The sequence below is a fragment of the Rhinatrema bivittatum genome, chromosome 2 (genome assembly GCF_901001135.1).
Source record: "Rhinatrema bivittatum chromosome 2, aRhiBiv1.1, whole genome shotgun sequence".
Classification (NCBI taxonomy): Eukaryota; Metazoa; Chordata; class Amphibia; order Gymnophiona; family Rhinatrematidae; genus Rhinatrema; species Rhinatrema bivittatum.
The window spans coordinates 147,514,337-147,535,069 of record NC_042616.1 but is presented as its reverse complement, the minus strand read 5'-3'; the positions used below and the strand labels follow the sequence as shown (position 1 = coordinate 147,535,069).

Genomic DNA, 20,733 nt, shown 5'->3' with positions numbered 1-20,733 from the left:
ATCTGGACCTTTTTTGAATATTATATTTTCTTGATAAATTAAAAGATGATGGGACATTGAAAATGATTAGTTTAAAAACAAAAGTATGTCAATTATTGTACTTGTACACAAATTATTTTGTCAACAACTTGCAGAATATTTTTACCCAATAATTTGGGGTAAGTTATACAGAAGCCAATATTTAGCTGCTTTTTGACTGAGCAATTTATCCAGAGAAGCTTATCTGGTTAACTTGGCCGAGCTATTCATTGGTGCAGCTGCCCCGCTGAATATACTCAGTTGTTTTGTAGTTAGCTGGATAAGTTTATCCAGCTAACTAGAGGATAGCCAAATAACTGTCCTTAATTTATCCGGATAAAACGGACAAGGCTGAAATTAAATAGCTCCTCCACAAAATGCCCCCATCCTGACCCTCAATTTTCTGTCTGTTTAGCCCAGTCGAATTTTCAGACAATACCGCTTAGCCGGCTAAATCGGAACTTAACCAGTGCTGGCTAGTAGCACTAGTGCGAAACAGACTCAGGGAATAGGGTTTAAATAAACGAGGAACACTGTGGCAGCTAGTGAGAGGATTTACTGTACATTTATAATCTCACGGGAGGGTAATTTAGTTAAATTTAAAGTTCCATGAAGAATGAGGCTGCTTCACCAAAGTCCGAAAGTAAGCCCTAGAATCGAATGTATAGGTGAAAGGCCCCCGCCCCCCAGTACAAAGAACCACTGTGCTGTCAATTTACTGAGCACATCTTCTCACAGGTGGAAAGTATTACATGATTATTAATTACTGCTACAGACTATTGTAGGTAAACCGCTGGCATTCATGACGCTTGTCATCACCGTATTGAAACCGAACAAAAAGCCTCAGTGGCTGCAGTGCTCCTTTTACTCTTTGCGTGTATGTGGAGTTTCAGCACACAGAGCTATTGGTCCTAAAACAATGTAGTCTGACACAGGTTAAACAAGGGGCGCCAGGCAGGGGGGCTTCGGCATACGCAGGAGCGGACACTGCCCCTTCTTACACTCTGGCGAAAAAAAAAAACCAACAAAAAAAAAAACAACCCAGAACACCACCAGTCCTTGCATTCGCTACTTCCTCCTGCCGCAAGCAGGATTCCAGCATTGCCAGGCAGCTCGCGGCGGCTGTTGCTTTAACTCGCTAACCGTGAGCCTCTGCGCGCTCGCGCCTACGTTGCGATGCGCGAGACTCGGAGTGAGGGGAAAAAAAAAAAAAAAAGAATCCTCCAACGTTTGCCTGGCAGCTCGGGTAGTGCGCAGGCGCAGAGGCCCAGCTCTTCCTCGCTCTCCCCCCCCTCCCCAGCACCTCCGCTGGTGTAGCTGCTGTTGCTGCGTGTGTTCTAGCGCGGGCCAGCCTGGCGACATGTTACTAAATGAATGCGGGACGTGAGTGAGCCCGAAGAAAAGCTGGAGGGAGGGAGGCAGGGCGGGCGGGCGAGAGAGAGAGACGGAAAGGAAATAGGCGGAAGGCGACTAACCGCTCTGTTTACGAATTTGTTTATGTATTTATTTTTAACCCTTAGATGGTATCTGGTGAGCCCAGCGTGTCAGTGGAGGACGAGTTCTCGGATAGTATGAAGGAGATGATTGGAGGCTGCTGCGTTTGCTCAGACGAGAGAGGCTGGGCCGAGAACCCCCTGGTTTACTGTGACGGGCACGGCTGCAGTGTGGCGGTGCACCAAGGTGAGAGCGGGGTGCGAGGGGGAGGGGTGGAGCTGTCATGTGATTGAACTCTTCCTGTCTGCGCTGTCCCCGGGAGCAGAGAAGTATCACTGGGCCCCTTGCCCGGGGTGGGGGTCAGGGATTTCCCCCCCCCTCTGCTTCATGTTCCCAACCCCGGGCCACTCTGAGCTCATTACTTGCTCCTCGTCCACGAGCTGCGAGTTTGCACATTTCAGTGTGCTTGGATGTGCGCCTACTTTCGGAGGATTATATATATATATTTTTTTGTCGGGTGGTCTGCTTGGGAGTGGTCTAGAGGTAGTTAGCTACTGCATTCTGATCGCTCGGGGGAGACCGGAGGCAGATGTGGAAGAGAAAGCATGAGTTAAGTTTTAAAGGACAGAGGTGGATCAGTCTCGGAGCTGTAACTTTTTTTTTTAATTGTAATTTTTTTTTGGTTGGTAAATTCGAATAATAGAAGCAACGTTTTGAAACAGCTCAGTGCCTTATTCTCAATAGGGCTTGTGTTTAAAATGGGCGAGAAATGGGTGCTTCACTCATTAACTGGGTTTTGCTTTATTTCACAGTTGAGCCATGGAAGAAAACTGAAATTGTATTATAGATTGACTAGAGACTGGTGTTCCTGGTTTCCTTGTATTGCAAGAGTTTGCTCAAGGGAGTAAACCTGAGCGGTGTAGTAAAGAGAAGGGGATGAATGTCCGAACTTTGCTGTCTTGATGGAAAGCAGCTGTTACTAGTGCCTGTACTTTTGCCTTTTTAAGCTGTTTGTTTTGAGTCTAGGTATAATACAATAGCGATGTGGCTGTTAAGAAATTAATGTTAGATTTTGGTATAATATGCATTAAAAGTGTACTGTGGAAGCAAATTAAGGTCCTTGTGCTTAGTACATTTTGTAAAGGCTTAGGTAGAATTGATATTGCCATTTAGAAAAACATGAGGAAGAGCAGATCATGTTCTGTCCTGCTTACAGTTAACTTTCTGAGGACAGATTGTAGAGCAGGGAATGCACATGAAGGTAGAATGGTGTCATGACTGGTCCAGTGTCTACTATCAGCAGTGCTGTAAAAGTTACTTTTTTTGTAACTAGTCACTTAAACAGGTTATCTAGTTACTGTTGCAGTAGCTTTATAGTTACTTTTGAGCCACTTGAAATTGAGCTATATTGCCTTAACTTGATTCTACCTTCCATTTTCAAATAAAAATATTTCAGCATTGAAAGCATTCTTTCTTGGAGGAATACGTGACAAGTAATTAAAATGGTTTCGTCACAGGTACTTAAAATCTAGACATCTGCTTGTGTGTTAATTCGTAGAACCAATCATAAGTATTTCTGTCTTGCACAAAAAAGTAATGTCAAAGAAAATGGGGACTTTTGCTTTATAGATAAGACAGGATATGAAATAGAACTTTTAGAAGCAAGAGTATGAGGGGTAGACTTGTATTGTGGGCTGGCTGTATAAAGTAGTGCTAGGTATATTTAATTGAAGGTACAATTTGCAGTTAAAATCCTTAAGGTCTTCTCCTCCCCCTTTTTTTAAATTTTGGTTCTGATTTGTACATTATACCTTGAAGTGATTATGGTGTTTAAAGTTTTGAAAGCGTGTTCTGTTACGCTGCTACTAATAACTGGGGCAGTGCTGTGCTGTTAGAATGCTGTGCAGGAATGCTTGAAAGGACACTTTTAAAGTTAGTGACCATAATAAATGGTGCACACAGTTTATTTCAAATGTGTGGAAAACAAAAACGAGAAAATAGAGTAGAGCAAAGAGGAAATAGGGGAATAAAGACCAAAGAGGAAACAAAGAGCCAGTAAACAGGCTAGTTGCTGTGTTGAGAAATGTGCATAAAGCTGTTTTAATATGACTTGTATTTAATTCTCATTATGCTAAAGTAGGATTTTTTTTTCACTGATAGCTGACATTGTATAATTGTTTTTTTCCCTCTGTAGTTTGATATAAGCATTTCAATTGTTCAGTTTGTAACTTAATCATTTGCTCTCCATTTGCAGGACTTGAAGTCTGAATATTTAATTTGTTGTTTTCCGAAACTATTTCTAAATTCTTACTATCTTAAAACAAAATAGAAAAAGATCAACATATTATATAAAGCTAAAGCATCATGTTGAATTAAAGTGTTTTTGCCTACCAAAATAAAAATCTAATTGTGCATATGTTATACATTGAATTTAGTTTTTGTGCAAATGGAGTGGCCATAATACTGTCACAAAATGTTAACCTTCTTTTAAAATTTTAATTTAGACAGTTTTAAATGTGGGTCTTTAAAGAATGCTGGCACCTCTTTGCATGGAACCATGGAAAATTATTCCAAATAAGGACTGTAAGGTTTGGTCTCTCTGTCAATTTCTATCACAATGTCTACCTGATCTCAGGCTTTTCCCCTTACATCCTTGCACCTAAGAGTCCACTGCACTTATTCCATGCTTTGAATTCTTATTACTTGTTTACCTCCATTATTGCTACTGGGAGGCTGTTCCATATATCCATCATCCTTTCCACGAAGACATATTTTCTTATGTTAGTCCTAAGTTTATCCACTTTGAGTATCATAGCTAGATGCTGAAAGTTCTAGAATGTTCTTTCCACTGAAAAAATGTTTCTGGCGCATTTGTGCCTTTCAAATATTTGAATGTCTTCATCATATACTGCCCCCCCCCCTTTCTCTCTCTCTCTCTCCTTTAGGGTGTGTATATATTTAGGTTCCTGAGTCTCATTTGATAGGGGTTATCTGGAATTTGTTTACTCTGTTTATATCCTTGTGGAGGTATGGACTCCAGCATTGGACACAGTACTCCAGATTAAGTCTCACCACTGACCTATGCAGAGGCATTATTACCTCCCTATGCACCCTAGCATTCTTCTAGTTTTTGCCATTGACATATTGTAATTTGGCTATTGTGAGGTCATCAAATATGATCACCCTGAGATCTCTCTCCTGATTGGTATACATCAGTACCTTCCACTTTCTCCCACCAGGTCATATACCACTTTCTTGGATATCTGTGACTTGGAATCTTTTTGCATTGTTATAGTTGCCAAACTCTTGACTGCCTCAGACTTTCTTAGGTCTCTGGCTTTTCTATCCCAGGGGTTTGACAGCATTTTTTTGAGGAGGTGCCAAAAAGCCTGCAGCATCTCTTAAGGGGCGTTAACCTCTGCCTTTAGGAAGGGAGGGAAGAGCCTCCACAACACAAAATTGCTCTTCTTCTCAGAGAGGGGCTCTCCTGATGAAATCCAGTGAGGGAAAGAGGAGTTCTACTGTATGTGTACACTTCTGCTCAGCACACTATTCCCTTTGAATGCCAGCACTGCAAGTGTTATGAAATCTTACGAATTGGCTGTGTAAATCTCATGCATTGCAAGATTAGTACAGCTGGCCTGCGAGTATTGAAAAGTTACAATGCTGGCATACAAGAAAGAAGAGTGTGCCAGAAGGAAGAGACTTGCATTTTGTGCCAGGGTTTGCTAATCCTTGCTCTCCATTTAGCATGCCCATTCTGTGTTAGATTTTTTATTTCTTGCAAAAAAAACCAAACAAAAAAAAAACATTTTCTCTGCAGTATCACTTAGGAAAATGTTGAACAGAATCTGCCCCAGGACTGATCTCTGACTCACTCTATTGATAACGCCTCTTTCTTTAGTGTGATCCCCTCTGTTGCCTATCTCTTAACCAGTCTCTAATCCAGTTTACTGCTTTGGTATCCAGCCCCAATGCTCAGTTTATTTGAACCTTGAGTGTGGTATAGTGTCCAAATCCTTACTGAAGATGAAGTATACCACATCCATTACTCACCCTTGATGTAATTCTTTGGTCACCCTGTCAAAGAACTTCATCATATTTGTTTGACACAGTATTCTTCTGGTATGAAGCATACTGTTTAAGATCCTGTAACCTATTGGATTCAAGCTATTACTCTATCTTTTTAATTTACCTACCACAGAGATCAGATTAACTGGTTCTGTAGTTGTCTCCTGTTTGTTTCCTCTTTTATGAAGTGCTTATCTCTAGTCCTCTGGAACTGCTTTTTTTCTCCAAAGAATGATTGAACAGTACTTTCAAAGGAACTGGTGGAAACTTGCTCAACTCCTTTAAATATCCTGTGTAGCCATGTTGTAGTGTCCTCGTTCAGTTTTGTTAGTTTCATGTGAACACATTCTTCTGTAAATGGAGCGCTGTCCACTCTACTGTATGTACTTCTGCCAGCTATCTGTGGTTGTTCTCCAGTGTTGGCTTTCAACATGTAACAAAAATATTTTAGTATTTCTGCAACTTCCTTCTCTTGTTCCACACACGTTTCATGTTTACAGTTCCTCCCCCTCTTCACTTCCCCTTTTACATGAACATATCTTAAAACCAAAAAAGCCTCATCACCTTGCTTTACTGCCTTATTTTTTTTCCAGTTGTGCCTTTGCTTTCCTGTCTGTCTACTCTTCTTCCCTCAGCCTTTCTATTTTTATCCTGTTCTTTCTGAGAGCTGTTGTTGCTTTTGAATGCTAATGTTTTTTGCCCCAACTTTTCAGCCACCTCTGCTGAAAATCATACTGATCTCTTGCTCTTCTTCTTTATGTGCCCAGTTTAAAGATTCATTGCCCTTTTAGAATGGTTCTTTTTAGTTAGCCCACTATTCCACCTTGCTAGCAGCTTAGGAACTGCCTCATCCTCATCCTTGAAGGGAAATGGGGAAGTGATGTGCTAACAGACAGGCCGTGATTGGACGCGCGTTTTCGACGCGCTAGCTTTACCCCTTATTCAGTAAGGGGTAATAGCGCGTTGAAAATGCACGTCCAACCCCCCGAACCTAATAGCGCCCGCAACATGCAAATGCATGTTGATGGCCCTATTAGGTGTTCCCACGCGATTCAGTTAGTAAAATGTGCAGCCAAGCTGCACATTTTACTTTAAGAAATTAGCGCCTACCCAAAGGTAGGCGTTGATTTCTGCTGGCGCTGGGGAAGTGCACAGAAAAGCAGTAAAAACTGCTTTTCTGTGCACCCTCCGACTTAATATCATGGCGATATTAAGTCGGAGGTCCTGAAAGTTAAAAAAAAAAAAAAAATAAATAAATTTTGAAATAGGCCCGCGTCTCGCGGGTTGAAATCCAGACGCTCAATTTTGCCGGCGTCCGGTTTCCAAACCCGTGGCTGTCAGTGGGCTCAAGAACCGACACCGGCAAAATTGAGCTTCGGCTGTCAAACCTGCTGACAGCCGCCACTCCTGTCTCAAAAGAGGCGCTAGGGACACGCTAGTGTCCCTAGCGCCTCTTTTTACCACCGGCCCTAATTTAAATAAATTAAATTACTGTATCGCGTGCACAGGAGAGTGTCCTGTGCGCGCGCTGGAAGATCGGGCACTCGCCTTCTCTCCCGCAATTTTTACTGTATCGGCCTAAAAGCTGGTACAGTTGAAGTTCTGGACCTTGACCTTTGCGCTTATATTAAACCACACTGTCTAGTGATCCCTGGACTTCAGAAGACCACTTGCTGTGATGGAATTACTTTTATATATACTAGGTTCAGTATCTCCTCCTCCTTGGGTTCTTGTATTAATTACTTTAGGAGTGCTCCTGGTAGGGAGTTCAGGGTCTGTCTTCCTAACTGTTTCTGCAGTTGAGAATCTCCAGTTGATATTTGACAGATTAAAATCTATCAGCAACACCTCTTCATTGATTGCAGTCTTATAATTGTCTTTGACTAAATTTCTAGCCATATATTCTATTTACTTTTAATTTTTGTCGAGCACACTGGTATAAATGGAAGTGTCAGTTTGCCTTTCTAAGATAACCTATGCTGCCTCCTCCCTTCCCCATACTCCATGCACTTCAGGTTGCTTTAATATATTGTTCTATATGTGTGGTTTTGTTTTTTTTTAACAGTGCTAGAACCTGATTTCTATCTACCCAACCTTTCTAAATGTATTGTAGCTTGGTATGGCTACTGGTATATCTACAGCTCCCAGTTTCCCGTGGTAGGCATTAGAACATTTTATGACGATGTTTCTGAAATTTGGTGGTCATTCTGCAGCATATTTGCACAAATTCATATCATTTGGATATTAAACAGTCAGTTCATTATGCATTATAAAATTAAAGTAGTTTCTCCACCCTTGTTTCAGTATTATTTAGTTCTTTTGGAGTATTTATGGGTGGTGGATCTCTGGCATTGATGTAGGGGAGGGTGTGAATCTCAGGAACAGGGGGAGGAAAGGAAAAGTGGAAGAGGTTCTTAGGGATGGAGAAGGAGGAGGAAGAGGTCGGTGGGGAGGGGTGTTTTTTGGAAATTGGGATAGAAGGAAGTTCCGGGATTGGAGGGGTAGGAGAGGGAGAGAGGTTATGGGTTTTTGGGTGAGAAGTGGAAAAAGGAGAGGTTCTGGGGGATCCATATGGTGGAGAAGAAGATGTTGCTCCTTCTTGTATTCCACTTCTTCTCTCTTTTCCCCTTCTTCTCTCTCTTCCTATCCAGCTGTAGTCCTCTCTTCATTTCTTCCCCTACTCTCCCCATCACTCACACTCCAGGTGCCAGCGCCCCTCCCCCATCATACACACCCAGTATCTCTCTCTCTCTCTCTCCCTCCATTATCCACTGATTCATCCTCTCTCTGCCCTTCTAACCCCCCACGCTGATCAAACTGGCACAAGAACAGTGACACCCAGACTACATTCCCCTCCTCATCTTCTGTAACCTGAAGTTTGACCCATGTGGGACATGTTGCTTGGTTCAAAATGCAATTCACATTCTTGTTGGCAAAGGAGGAGGATGCAGCCAGACGTGCCACAACTCTCTTCTTCCTCATCAGCATGGAAGGTAGGGTGAAAGGGAGGTGCAAATGCTTACACCCAGCCTTTCGCCACCTTTCTGACTTAGCTCCTGATTTTCTGTCAGTCCATGTGAGACCAGCCAATTCTTTGATATGAGTTGGATTTTGCAGCCCTTGCTGCAGAACATGGGTGACTTAGGGGCCTTAGCTGTTTCCTAGACATATGTCTCATTAAAGAACATCTTTCTGATATCTCGATCTGTCTCGCTTATTAAATTATCCAAGTTTGGGATTTTATTACTCAGGCCATGGAGGGAAGCCAAGGGATGAAGCAGTATCTTCATACCTGCCCATCTTATCCTCCCTGTTCTGTACAAGTGGCTTTTTGAGATTCCCATCTTTGTGCTTTTCTCTACCTTGCTTATTTGATATAGCTGATGTCCCAATTCAGCTGCGTCCAACTGCCAGCCTCTTCATCTCTTGTAAGTTCTTGTCGGTATATGTTCTTAACATAGGACTATGGTTTTCCTCTTGGAGAAATGCATGCTATTATTTTATATTTTATCCATCAGTTTGGAAGCCCATTCTCCAAGAAATCCTAAACCGTCTTTATACCATCACTTCAGCCATGTATTGATGTTCCTTATGGCATTACTAGTCTTTCTTTTTTGTCATAAACTTCGGATAAGGTCACTGTTCTAGACATTGCCTAAGACCCTCCCCTAATTTCCTGAAATATTTTTGGGTTCGATGTAATAAGGTGCGCTGCAGCTGCCGCGGGTTTGTTTGCGTGTTTATATGCACGTTTTCCCGCGCATATACAGGGATGTAATAAGGGTTTTATGCACAGGAAAAAAGCATGTATGAATGCACTTACAGACCCGTGGATTTTCTTGCACGAATACATGCTAAGGGCATGCAAAGGAGACAATTAGCTAATCATAGGCTATGCAGGGAGCCGCTCTAATGCTAGTGTGGGTTTTTTTACCACCATGATCAGGGCACGAGTTAAGTGTCAGTGTAGTCTAGGAGGACCTGTGTCGGCATCAGAGTGTCCTGAAAACCACCTAGCTGAGCGCCTGTTTTGGCGTCCGAGTGGCCAGCTTAGCTAGGCGCTTTTCTGGGTGTCGGAATGTCCAGCTTAGGTAGGTACTTCCCTAGGTGCTTTTCCTGACATCCGAGCAGCCAGGTTTTGCCACCAGCTGAGTGCCTAGCTCAGCGCCCGAGCGGCCAGATACACGACCAGAAGAGCGCCTAGCTCAGTGCCTGAGCAGCAGGATTATCTAGGTGCCTTTTTGGATGCCCGATCATATAGATTTGTGACCAACTAAGCACCTAGCTCAGTACCTGAGCGGCAACATTTGCTAGGTGCCTTTCTGAGCGCCAGAGCATCCATATTCGCTCCCAGCTGAGTGCCTATGTTGGCACCCAGGCATCCAGATTGGTGCTCAGTTGGGCATCACTATTGCTGCTATGCCAGTGTGTATTAGCATCCATGAGAATATTTGCCATGTTTTCTGCAGCACAATTACTTGAAATATTAAAAATACTTTCCAGGGTCATATTTTCACTTAATAGGGAGACCCGTTCGCTCACTCACTTTTATGAGCGGATTATTGGCACAGGTTTTGAGCGCAGATGTAGCCGCTTATTACATATGCCTTACTGCGCTTAGATACACGCATTTTTCCATATGTTTGCAGATTTCTGTGCACAAATCATTTGCATAATTTTTTTTTTTTTTACATCTCGTGGAAGCAGCATCTTCAACCGCGTGCATTGATCAAAACCTGCACGCATACCTAGTGCCTGTTTTGTCGCGGGTCTTATTACATTGGCCCCTTGTGTTATGCTGACTTGGAGGCTGATGCAATCAGGTATGCTCAGCAGAACACACAGCTTAATCCACAGATGTGCGTACATTTTTTTTAGGGGCAAACTTTACTGCTGATGGAGCAAGGGGTTTTCTGCACATGCACAGGTTAGTGCTGTCATGCAAATTCTGTGCTAATGACACCAGTGTAGAGAGGTGTACTGGCTTAATTTGTGTTTTCTTGGCACTAGAAATGTAAACTCCTAGTCCATTTATGGGTGGCAGCCAGATTTCTGGTGCCAGGAGCTGTAGTTGGAATTTTATGTACAGAAAGCAGACCTGGTGAATGTCACTAACCTGGCATTTGAATTTTAAAGGATTTCAAAAAAATTATACAAAAAAATGATTAAATGTAAAACTAATGAGGGGAATTCGCACTTCTGTCAGAACCTAAGAAAGATCAGAAATTTAAATTGTTTACATACGTCTTTAATATGATAGTGAGCTTCCTCTATACTCCCTGTGATTTGTATTGGCACCAGAAGGTGATTGGAGGGTGAATTTTACTTTAATCCTGGGAAGTAGATTAATTCCTGGATTAGTAACTTTTAAGAGTAACTAATAATGGATTAAGTGCATGGCGTGTTGTGGTAAACGTCAGTGCTATTTATGAACACAGAAAGAAGATGAACTAAAGTGTTCATTGAATAGTTTCTTCTACTGTGAACAGAACAGAGAGTGAAACTAGATTACTTAATCCAGAATGGAGTAGTGAGAAACAAATCAGCAGTTGAAGGTTTGGGTGTGAAAAAACAATCTATTTTGGAATGCTACTTTATGTGTCAAAGGTCCAGTAGCTGCTGTCTGAGTGGAAAGATGTGGTTCTTCAGAGTTTTTCAGGCGATGATTTCTAGTGTTTGTTTTCTGCATGATAAATTGATAGAATCTTTTGTATTTCTTTTAATAACAGCTTGCTATGGCATTGTTCAAGTACCCACTGGACCTTGGTTTTGTAGGAAATGTGAATCTCAGGAAAGAGCAGCCAGGGTGGTAAGTGTTGTGTTTTTTTTCTAAAATATTAATTTCACATATTGTAATTGGGCTTTTTAGAACAGTGAATATTTCATTGCAACAATGCGTATCATGATGTTTATATTTTAGGATTGTAATATGGAGATAACATCCATGAACTCACAGAGATTGGTGGATATAATGACGTTAAGACTGTAGGGAAAAGTACAGCTGACTGCTATAGTTATAGTTGTGGAGAAGTTTATTCACTGTGTTCCAGAAATGGTTGCAGATACCCAGTGTAGTTTATTTTAACTCCTTCCTCTGGATTACAATGCAAAAAGAATTTAAAGGCATTTTTAGAAAGGGTAGACTCCATGGACCTCTTCATTTCTTTCAAATTAACCAGTTTTGTATCTTATTTCATAGTTTTCCAACAGTAAATTAATATCAACCCTGAAGAACACTGCTTGCAAATTGTGAGTAGTATTCTTGAGATGTGAGATGAGCTTGAGTATTGCTGATTGCATTTGGCAGGACCTTTGTTTGTTCTCAGTCCCTTCAACAGTCCTGTCCTTTTCTGTCTGGAAAGGGAGGAGGTGGCAGGAGTACAGCAGGGACATTAAGTGCATGAGCTTATAGTCCCATACACTGTACAAAGTTCATATTGGCTGCAGGCTGTGGTGCAAGAAGCAGTTGGGGGGGGGGGGAGAGGAGCAATGGTGGCAGGGACATAAGTGGAAATATGGGGTTGTGAGTCAGATTTGTGTAAATTCTCAAGAGTTGTTTGGTCTTGTTGGTGCAACTGTGGAAACAGTCTTCTTGATTTTCAAAAGCTGAAAATACTCACATTTCTTCTGTTCTTCCTTTGGATTAACTGATCTCTGTTACTTAGATCTTATACACTTGAGTGAGCACCATGTGTTCTGACATACTGGTAGTACACCTGTATGAAATCTGCAAGTGACAAGTACAGAAATGTATTTTTGACTTTGAACTCTTGTGTCAAGTAGTCTGAAAGCAGAAGTGCCACATATTTGCTCAGTCTGGTTAAATTTGAGTGAGGCAGATTTAACCAGATTGCGCTTTGAAGTGCCTGAAAGGCGAAATATAAAATGAATAAATAAAGAATGATATTCTGTCCATCTGGTCAATAATCCAGCCTCTTCTTTTATCCCACATTTCTAAAGAGTGTCAGAAAATACTTTTATAAATAATATGGGGATAAAGTTTAAATATGAAAGATGAAGAGAGAGGCTCAGGGATAGTGAATCTATACTGGGTAGAAAGAACATGGCATCTGCAGACCTGACTGAGGCAAAGAAAACTATCCTGAAATGAAAACTAAAACAAAATTCAGAGAACAGGAAAGTTGTTTTGAGGCTGAGGGTAGGTGTGTTAACACTTTTTTTGTGTATATCTTTGGTGTGCATTGCTGATGTACATTTTTAACTGCATATTGTCTTTGAAAACTGTCTATTGTCCTCCAAAAGAGGACGGGAAATTGCCCCAGCAATGTAGGTTTCTAATGGAATGGTCATCTTTTTTATTTGTTTCAGGGGTGGATCAAATAATTGGGGTAATTGATTGCAATCCTGCACCCCCACCCCCAATCTGAGTAGTCTGTGCTGGTCAGGTTTTTTGGATTGCAATTGAGACAGTCTTTGAAATGAAGAAATCATGGTAAAGATGACACAAACCCTGATATGAGCAGGAACTTTGTTCTTTTTCCCCTGTTTTCTTGGTTTATACTTGGTTTATACTATTGTGATCTGTGATTTATAACCCAGTAAATTGTATCTGCAGAGGAGTATTTGGGTTCAAGCTGAGGTTTGAAATCACTGATCCTGGTAATTTGGTTCATCTCTTTGCTTTTCATGTGAATATTTTTTTATGTCCTTTCTACCCAAGCAATTTAATTTTCTTGCTGGCTGAGGGTTGAAATCCTTAATACCAGACTAAACCTCTTAATGCCACTTGTCTGCCAGCGGGTTCACTCTTGTAGTGGCAGATGCATTCCCTCCCACAGGGATATCAAGTGCATCACTTCTGAGATGTGCCTGTGCTCAGTTGGCCCCTTCGGACAGGAAATGTGAACCAGAGACTCCTGTGCTGCGGCTGAGCCTCAGAGCCAACCCTGGACTTTTTTTTATATTAAATGTTTGCTTAGACCTCATCCAACTTGCACTTAGCTGAGGCCCACACAGCTGTGATCAGCTTTCTTCCTGCATCTCACTAGGCCTTACGGTGCTTAAGAGTATGAGAAATAGAGATACATTGCTGGGACAGATGTTCATAGATCAGCATTTCACATTTCCTCTTCAGTATTATATTTTCTCTGACTAGTGCCATGGAGATGCAGTATTTCCCATGCTGCTCTTTCCTCTGAAGCTAAGAATACAATCTTTTCAATACCTTCAGCCTGGCAGACCTGGGACTGAGAATCCTTAACTTGTTCCTGAGCCAGGCTCATGTGCTTGTTTTCCAGTTAAGGTAAACCTTTCAGTTTCATGAACAATATATCTCAAATCATGAATGATTTGATATATATTAGAGGCATTTTAGCTTAGTTGATTGAAAATTAATGGGGTTGAAATGCTACATTTAGGGTGTATAGTGTTATAAAGGTCAGCAGCAATATTGGCAGCAATAGCTGTCATTTGATTTCAGCCTATACAGTTGAAAGGACATACATCGATTTCCAGAATTATTTAAGATTTTATTCACTATAAGGTCCTTTCTCGGATTGGAGAAGTAAGCTGTCTCCTCCCTTGTAGTCTCTTCCTCACTGTTTCTCTCAATCCCAACACTCTCTGTCCTTATCCCCAGCAATCACACACTCTTGTCTCCACAGTCTCTTGCAGTCACTATTTCTCGCTCATTACCTCCATTCTTAGCAGTCAGGCTCTCTTGCTCAGTCCCCCCATTCTCAGCATCTTTCTCTTTCTCCCCTTCATACCCAACAGTTGCTCTTCTTTATCCTCCCCATCCTCAGCAGTTGCATGTTCTGCCCTCATCCACAGCAGTCAAGCACACACTGTCTCTCTGTCCCCCCCCATCCCAACATTTTTCTCTTTGGCTCATCCCATTGTGCACCAGTCTTCTGCTTTCAAGTCTTCAAAGAGCTGCATGTTGTTCAGGAGACACAGGTTGCATACCTCTGCCTTAGACCCTAGATAATACCTGGCTTTTTCTTCTCTTTGCAACTAGGAATCCTCTGCACTTATTCCATGCTTTGAGTTCTGTTACTTGTTTTTGTTTTTTCCACCTACACTGGGACTTCATTCTCTCCACCTCCTTTTCCATGAAGAAATAGTTTTGGATGATGATCTTGAGTTTACCCATCTTGGGGCCTCATACTGTGATTCTAATTTTAGAGCACTCTTTCTTCTGTAAAATGTTTGCTTCTTGTCCATTGTGGGTAATTTGAAAGCCTCTATCATATTCCTACTGTTTCTCCTCTAGGGTGTGCATATTTAATCCTTAAATGTCATCTCGTGCTTTTTGGTGTAGACCCTGCACTATTTTGATGGCCTTTCTCTGGACTTGCTCCAGCCTTTCTATATCGTTTTGGAGGTATAAAATATTCTGACCTTTACAAAGGCTTTATCACTTCCTTTTTTTTTTTTTTTTGCACTAGTTGTGCCTCTCCTTGTATACCCTAGCATCCCTTTGACTCTGCCCACTGCCTTAATCTCAAGGTAGAGAAACAATGGAATATCAGATATGACCACTCAAAAGTCTCTCTCCTGATTGGTGCACATCAGTAACTCACTGTCACTGTGTATTGCTTTCTAGGATTTCTGCATACCAAATGCATGCTTTTGCACTTTTTGCATTGAATCTCAACTGCCAAGCTTTCCTGAATCGCTTCTCATTCTGTCTGTTGTCCACTCTGTTTCAAACCTTAATGTGATCTGTTAAAAGGCAGACTTTTTCCTTTACTGCCTCTGCAGTATTGCTTAGAAAGACATTGAATAGAATAGGTTTCAGGACAGATCGCTTAGGCACTTTACTGATCAGTTACCACTACCCTCTGTCTATCACTCATCCAGTTTCTAATTTAGTCCATCACCTTTGGGCTCCAGATATTAAGCTAAAATATCACTCCCAGCTAAAATCCCCACTCCTCATAGCATTCAAAGGAGCACTCCACAAGGTAAATCCCCTTTGGTTCTACCCTTCAGTGATGACCTACTGCCCCTGACTGGTTCAGCTCTTACCTTTGCCAGACTGAAAGTAATGTCATGGGAGCTGGACTAGAGCATCTGCAATAGCAGAGATCCAGAGAGAGTTCCAGGTGAAGTGAATTACATTTTTTTTTTCTCTTCCCCCCCCCCCTCCCCCCTTGCTGATAAAAGCAGTGGCATGTGTTTCTCCCTACTCTTATCTAACCAAGTAAAGATGTTTGCTATCCTGACTGCTCTGCTCTTAGCTCCACTGGGCTGGAAGTGATGTCAGGGGGTGGGGCTACAACACCTGTGGCAGCAACAGTCCTGGAGACCGAGAGAGTTCTGTTGGGGTAAGGTTGCTCACTGGGAAAAGCAGTGGCAAGTGTTTCTCCCCCATACTTCCTAGTTACATAAAGATGATGGTGAAGTTTCCTATGCAAGACAGTGTCAAAAGCTTTGCTGAAAAACAAGTATATCACATCCATTGGTCTCTTTATCTAACTCTCTAGTCACACAATCAAAGAAATTGATTAGATTTGTTTGACATGATCTTCCTCTGTTTTATTTTTTTGACCTGATAGTTTCTTCCTGCTCCTTATATGTCCAGGTCAGTCAGAGCCAGGGCTGGGATTTTGCACCATCAGCCTGCATTTGCAGTGACCTGGGGGATTTCCCCCTTATTTTATACCCTCTACACCCTCAACATATGTAGTCTGGTGATTTGTAGAGATGGTCCTGTTCTGGGGGCTATGCACCAAGGCTTCTTCCATGATTGGAGGGTTCTGGGTCCTGAATCCATTCGCCAGATATCACCCTTAAGCATTGATCATAATTCTTTCTCCCCAGAGACTGTGAACATTGCCTCTTCTGCTCTCCAGGTCGGATAGGGATGGAGATGCTGAAGACCTGACTTGAAGGTTGAATTTGCACTTGCCACAAGGCTGGCCCACGATCTCCCTATGATAGAATCATACTGCCTCAGATCCTGCAAGCTATAAGAGATCATTATCCTTTATTTTAATGGAATCTCCATTATTTTTTTCAACTACCAAGGTAAAACTGAGTCTGAAGTTTCCTATCTCCTGTCTCCTTACCACTTTTATGAAGAGGAGAAAAATCCTTCCTCTTCCAGTCTCACAAAATTACTATCTCCAAGGATCTATTGACCTGAACCTTCAGTGGACCTGACAGAACCCATCTGAGCTCTCTTGATGTCCTAGGACAGGGAGTTTTCAAATTTTTTACCATGGGACCCAGTGGAACAAAAAAGAATTCTCTTCTGCCCTCTTCCCACTTTACCCTCCTCCCCACTCCCTTAAACCAAGGCATTCTTCAGTTCCCATTGTATATCCAACCAGCATCTACTGCTCACTTTCTCCACCTCCTTCCCCCAACCTCTGTTACAGCTGTATTGATGCTTCTGCAGCTTGGTGCGGCTCAGTCACTTTGAGCGGTGCACTGCTTGTGCTGTCTTGTTTTTCAGCCTTCATTGTGATGTTACATGTGCGAGAAGTTGAGGAAATTAGCAATAATATAATGTAACAAAGCAAAAAAATAGAGACCAGAAAGTCACTAAAACTAATATTTTATTATATTACAAATCATAGGTATAATCAATTACAAATTATAGTGACTTCTGCTATACAGAGAATAATTGTACTTATTAGCTTTTGTTTGGGATCTTTCAGAAAGTATATGCAGCAGCAAGAAAGATGTGCAAAGATTACCCCTGCAAACTAATGCTCAGAACATACTTACACCAGGAGTTAAAATCAAAGAAAAGGTGGTAGATACAGCAGAAACTGGACATCTCAAATTATCACAAAGAAAAACATTTTGTATCTTAGAACCCAAATGCCCACATCGTGGGGGAAATTAAGTGATCAAAAATATTAAGAAAAAGAAAAAAACTTTTCAGTAAGAGAAGATACTGATAACATACAACATTCTTTTACATGTACCTTCAAACCCTCAAAGTTTATCTCCCAGATTTATCACAAGGAAATGCTTCAACATGTTCAGGATCTTTAAAACTATATTTATTCCCCTGATAGTCAATTTTAGAAAAAAGGTCGTCGTCGTCGTCCCCCCCCCCCCCCCACCCCCAAATTAGATACAGATGATTTCAACTGCAAAAAATATTTCCTTCTTTCTTGGGTTTCCTTTGGAACATCAGGAAATATTTGGATCCTGTAATCACAACACTTTTCATTCTTATATTTAAAATATTGCCGTACTACTTCTTTATCTGATTTTAAAATAAAGGTAACCAATAGGGTAGCCCTAGTTGCAATATCATCATGAGAATCTTGCAAAAAGGATGACAGATTTCTGCTACTAATTGAGGCTAATGTATCCACAGAGTCCTCTACAGGGTTACATTAATCTTTTTATTAGGCAAATAACACTTAGAATAAATTCTTTCTGAGGAAAGAACTGAAGTATTCTAACAAAATATCTTTTAAGCAATTCCACTGGAGACAACCATTTTGTCTTTGGAAAATTTTAAAAGCACAAATTTTGCCCTCATCAAAAAAAAAAAAATTACCACTTACTATGTGCAATTTAATCTTAGTATCAGCCACTGCAAAGTAAGTATTGTGCATAATATAAAGACTATTTGTTGTTCTATCTCTACCATTTTGTTTTCAAAGTCAGTTAACTTCGTGGAAATTCTGGAAGAGAGAGAACAAAGCTGAGAGATAGTGCCAGCTAGGGTGACACCACCCTCCAGATAGCTTTTAGTGTCACATCAGCAGGTTCTTGTAATCCACCTGTTCCAGATCCACCAGATACTGGAGGAGGGCTAACAAGTTCTGGTACCCTGACCTTCACACCATTGGGATTAGACCACTAGCTTGTTTATTCAGATTTTGACCCACCAAATTCAACAGAGAAGGAACGCCGTTGTCTATACGTTGGTTAGAGTCGCAACTGAGGGCACTGGACTCGAAGTAGAAATGTTGAACTCTCCTGCAGTGGCTGAGGGTAATACTGGGGGTATTCAAAATCTAGGACTCAAAAGATATTTCATTATTCTCACCACTAGAATTAGAGGCAACATTACTGCTTAAATACAGGGGAGCCTCTTATTGGAGTCAAACTCACCGAGGCTCCAAGAGATTTCCCTTTGCATTTCCTGCCTATGCTCAAAACCCAGAAAGTTCCCGAAGGGGTGCGTGGCTTCAGCAGCGTGTGCCGGTGGCTGCATGCTGCTGCAGGCCAGGTGATATAGGCAACACTTGATGAAGTCAGTGCTGGAGGTCGAGTGAGCTGCAATTCCTCTCCGCTCTCAGGGCATGCAGTGCAGAAGACAGCAGTACCTTCTCTCGGGATCCTCCAGAACTTGCTGCTGCAGGCCAGGTGAGCATTTGGTGTTACTAATCTTGCTCCTTTTAATTGAAATCAGCATTTTCAGTATCTGACGGTTTGTCAGCCTGGTATCCGTCTTGTGAGTAGTAGAACTGCCATTTTGCAGTTGTCTCTTCAACATGTATGCAAAGCTACAGTTTGTATGCCCAAGCATTAGTATTTACAGTACGTTACATAACGAGCCTGGGTAATAGCATTGAGAGTATGGGTACTGCATGGCTCAAACTTCCTGAGAGCTGCACAGTATCCTTACTTTAAGTGCTCTTCTTGCAATCAGGGCTGTGAAGTGTGAGAGTATAGTGACTGAGTTATGTGTCTCCGCACCTTGGTAATGGAGCCACAACTTAGTCACTGTTTTGCTGTGACGCAGTACTGGGTTGTGACCCCAAGTTTGAAAAACCACTGTAGTAGGATGCATCCCATTAAGACCCATAGATTTGTTTGCTTTCAGTTCTGATAGTTCCACATTTATTTATTTAAATGTTTTATATACCATTATTCCATGTGAGAATCATTAGTTCACAACAGTTTCCATGTAAAACATTCATAAATAAAATGTGTTACAGGATGGATAGATAGACATTCATAGAAACGGTAGTAATACAAAAGTAGACATCTAACATAGAAAGAGAGCTAGATAAAAAGATCAGTGAGGAGTCACGTGATGTGGTGAACGGGATCGGACGTCTCTGAACCCGCTCCGGTCGACCATGCAAGCTGCGTGAAAATGCGGTACTCTGCAGTTCCAGGGAGCAAGCGTCCGTTTAGCCCCGGATTATTCAGCGAGAGTGGCAGCCCTGCGTAGGGCGTTTGCCCCAGTGTGTGGCAAGTTAATAGAAAAAGACTTGCGTTTTACGATGCAATTCCCAGCCAAGCTCCGTATCAATCACGAAGGCAAGTGGCATAGTTGTGTAACCGTCGAGGAGGCAACGAAATTCCTTGACTCTTTGAATACTAGTTCTTGAGCAGAAGTCTCACACAGAGGCGCTATCAACAAATGGAGGAGGAGGGAGAGTCCTGGGAAGCCGAGCACTCATGTTTTGACTCCAATACCCTGACCTATGTATCTGGGAGGGTACTTTATTGTTGGGGATAAGGGGGAGGGGGGTAGGGCACTGGTACCAAAAGGAATGTGTACGTTTCAGAATAACCCATTTCTTTTTTCTCTAAGGATTGCAGGTGTGTGGGCCTTTTGCATTTGGCATGTACTACCTAAGGTTTGGGAGGGTAAGTCAGGCTGGGAGCTTGCCCTTCCGCTGATCTACACGGTATCGTGGTTCATGGATCCATGTGGCAGTGATGGGTAGTAAATGCAGGATAATTTCCTGGAATGTGGACGGTTTGGGCACCCCTATTAAGAGAGAGAAAGTTTTCCAGCATTTAAAACGGTTAAAGGTGGGGATAGCCTGCCTGCAGGAAACACACTTAACAGCGTCCGAAAGTAAGAAACTCTGCAGAGAATGGGCCACTGCTTGCTATTTCTCTGAAGCAAAGGGGAAGAAAGGTGGTGTGGCACTATTAGTGAATAAGAATATCCCCTTTACACTTATCAGGGAAATAAAAGACCCTGAAGGTCGGTTCTTAATTGTTATAGGAACGTTAGCGGGAAAAACGGTAACCCTTGGTACTCTTTATGCCCCGAATACGCCAGATCCAGTATTCGTTACCAAGGTGGTCAATATACTATTAACTAGCTCGCAGGGTGATATTCTTCTCACTGGTGACTTTAACAGTGTATTTCAAGCTGATTTGGACAAATCCAATATTCCAAAAAGTTTTAAACAAACAGCAGACTCAGGGGTTCGCCAGTTTTGCACACGATTAGGTCTCTTAGATGTTTGGCGCCTGCTACACCCAGATGATAAAGCGTACACACACGTTTCCAGGGCACATGCT

General features: G+C 41.9%; 1 protein-coding gene across 3 annotated transcripts in view; it reads left to right on the top strand.

The window, feature by feature from the left end:
* Nucleotides 1-1,235: 1,235 nt before the first annotated feature.
* The window catches only part of MLLT10 (MLLT10 histone lysine methyltransferase DOT1L cofactor), a 785,717-nt gene continuing 766,219 nt past the window's right edge, over nt 1,236-20,733 (top strand). For 2 of the 3 annotated variants that reach the window (XM_029588723.1, XM_029588721.1), the window contains exons 1-3: nt 1,236-1,401; nt 1,539-1,698; nt 11,253-11,332. In XM_029588723.1, the coding sequence (XP_029444583.1) occupies nt 1,393-1,401; nt 1,539-1,698; nt 11,253-11,332 (249 nt within the window). In that variant the 5' untranslated portion in view covers nt 1,236-1,392. Of the gene's footprint in view, nt 1,402-1,538; nt 1,699-11,252; nt 11,333-20,733 lie in introns of those variants that run through there. The other variant, XM_029588724.1, reaches the window with a different exon arrangement.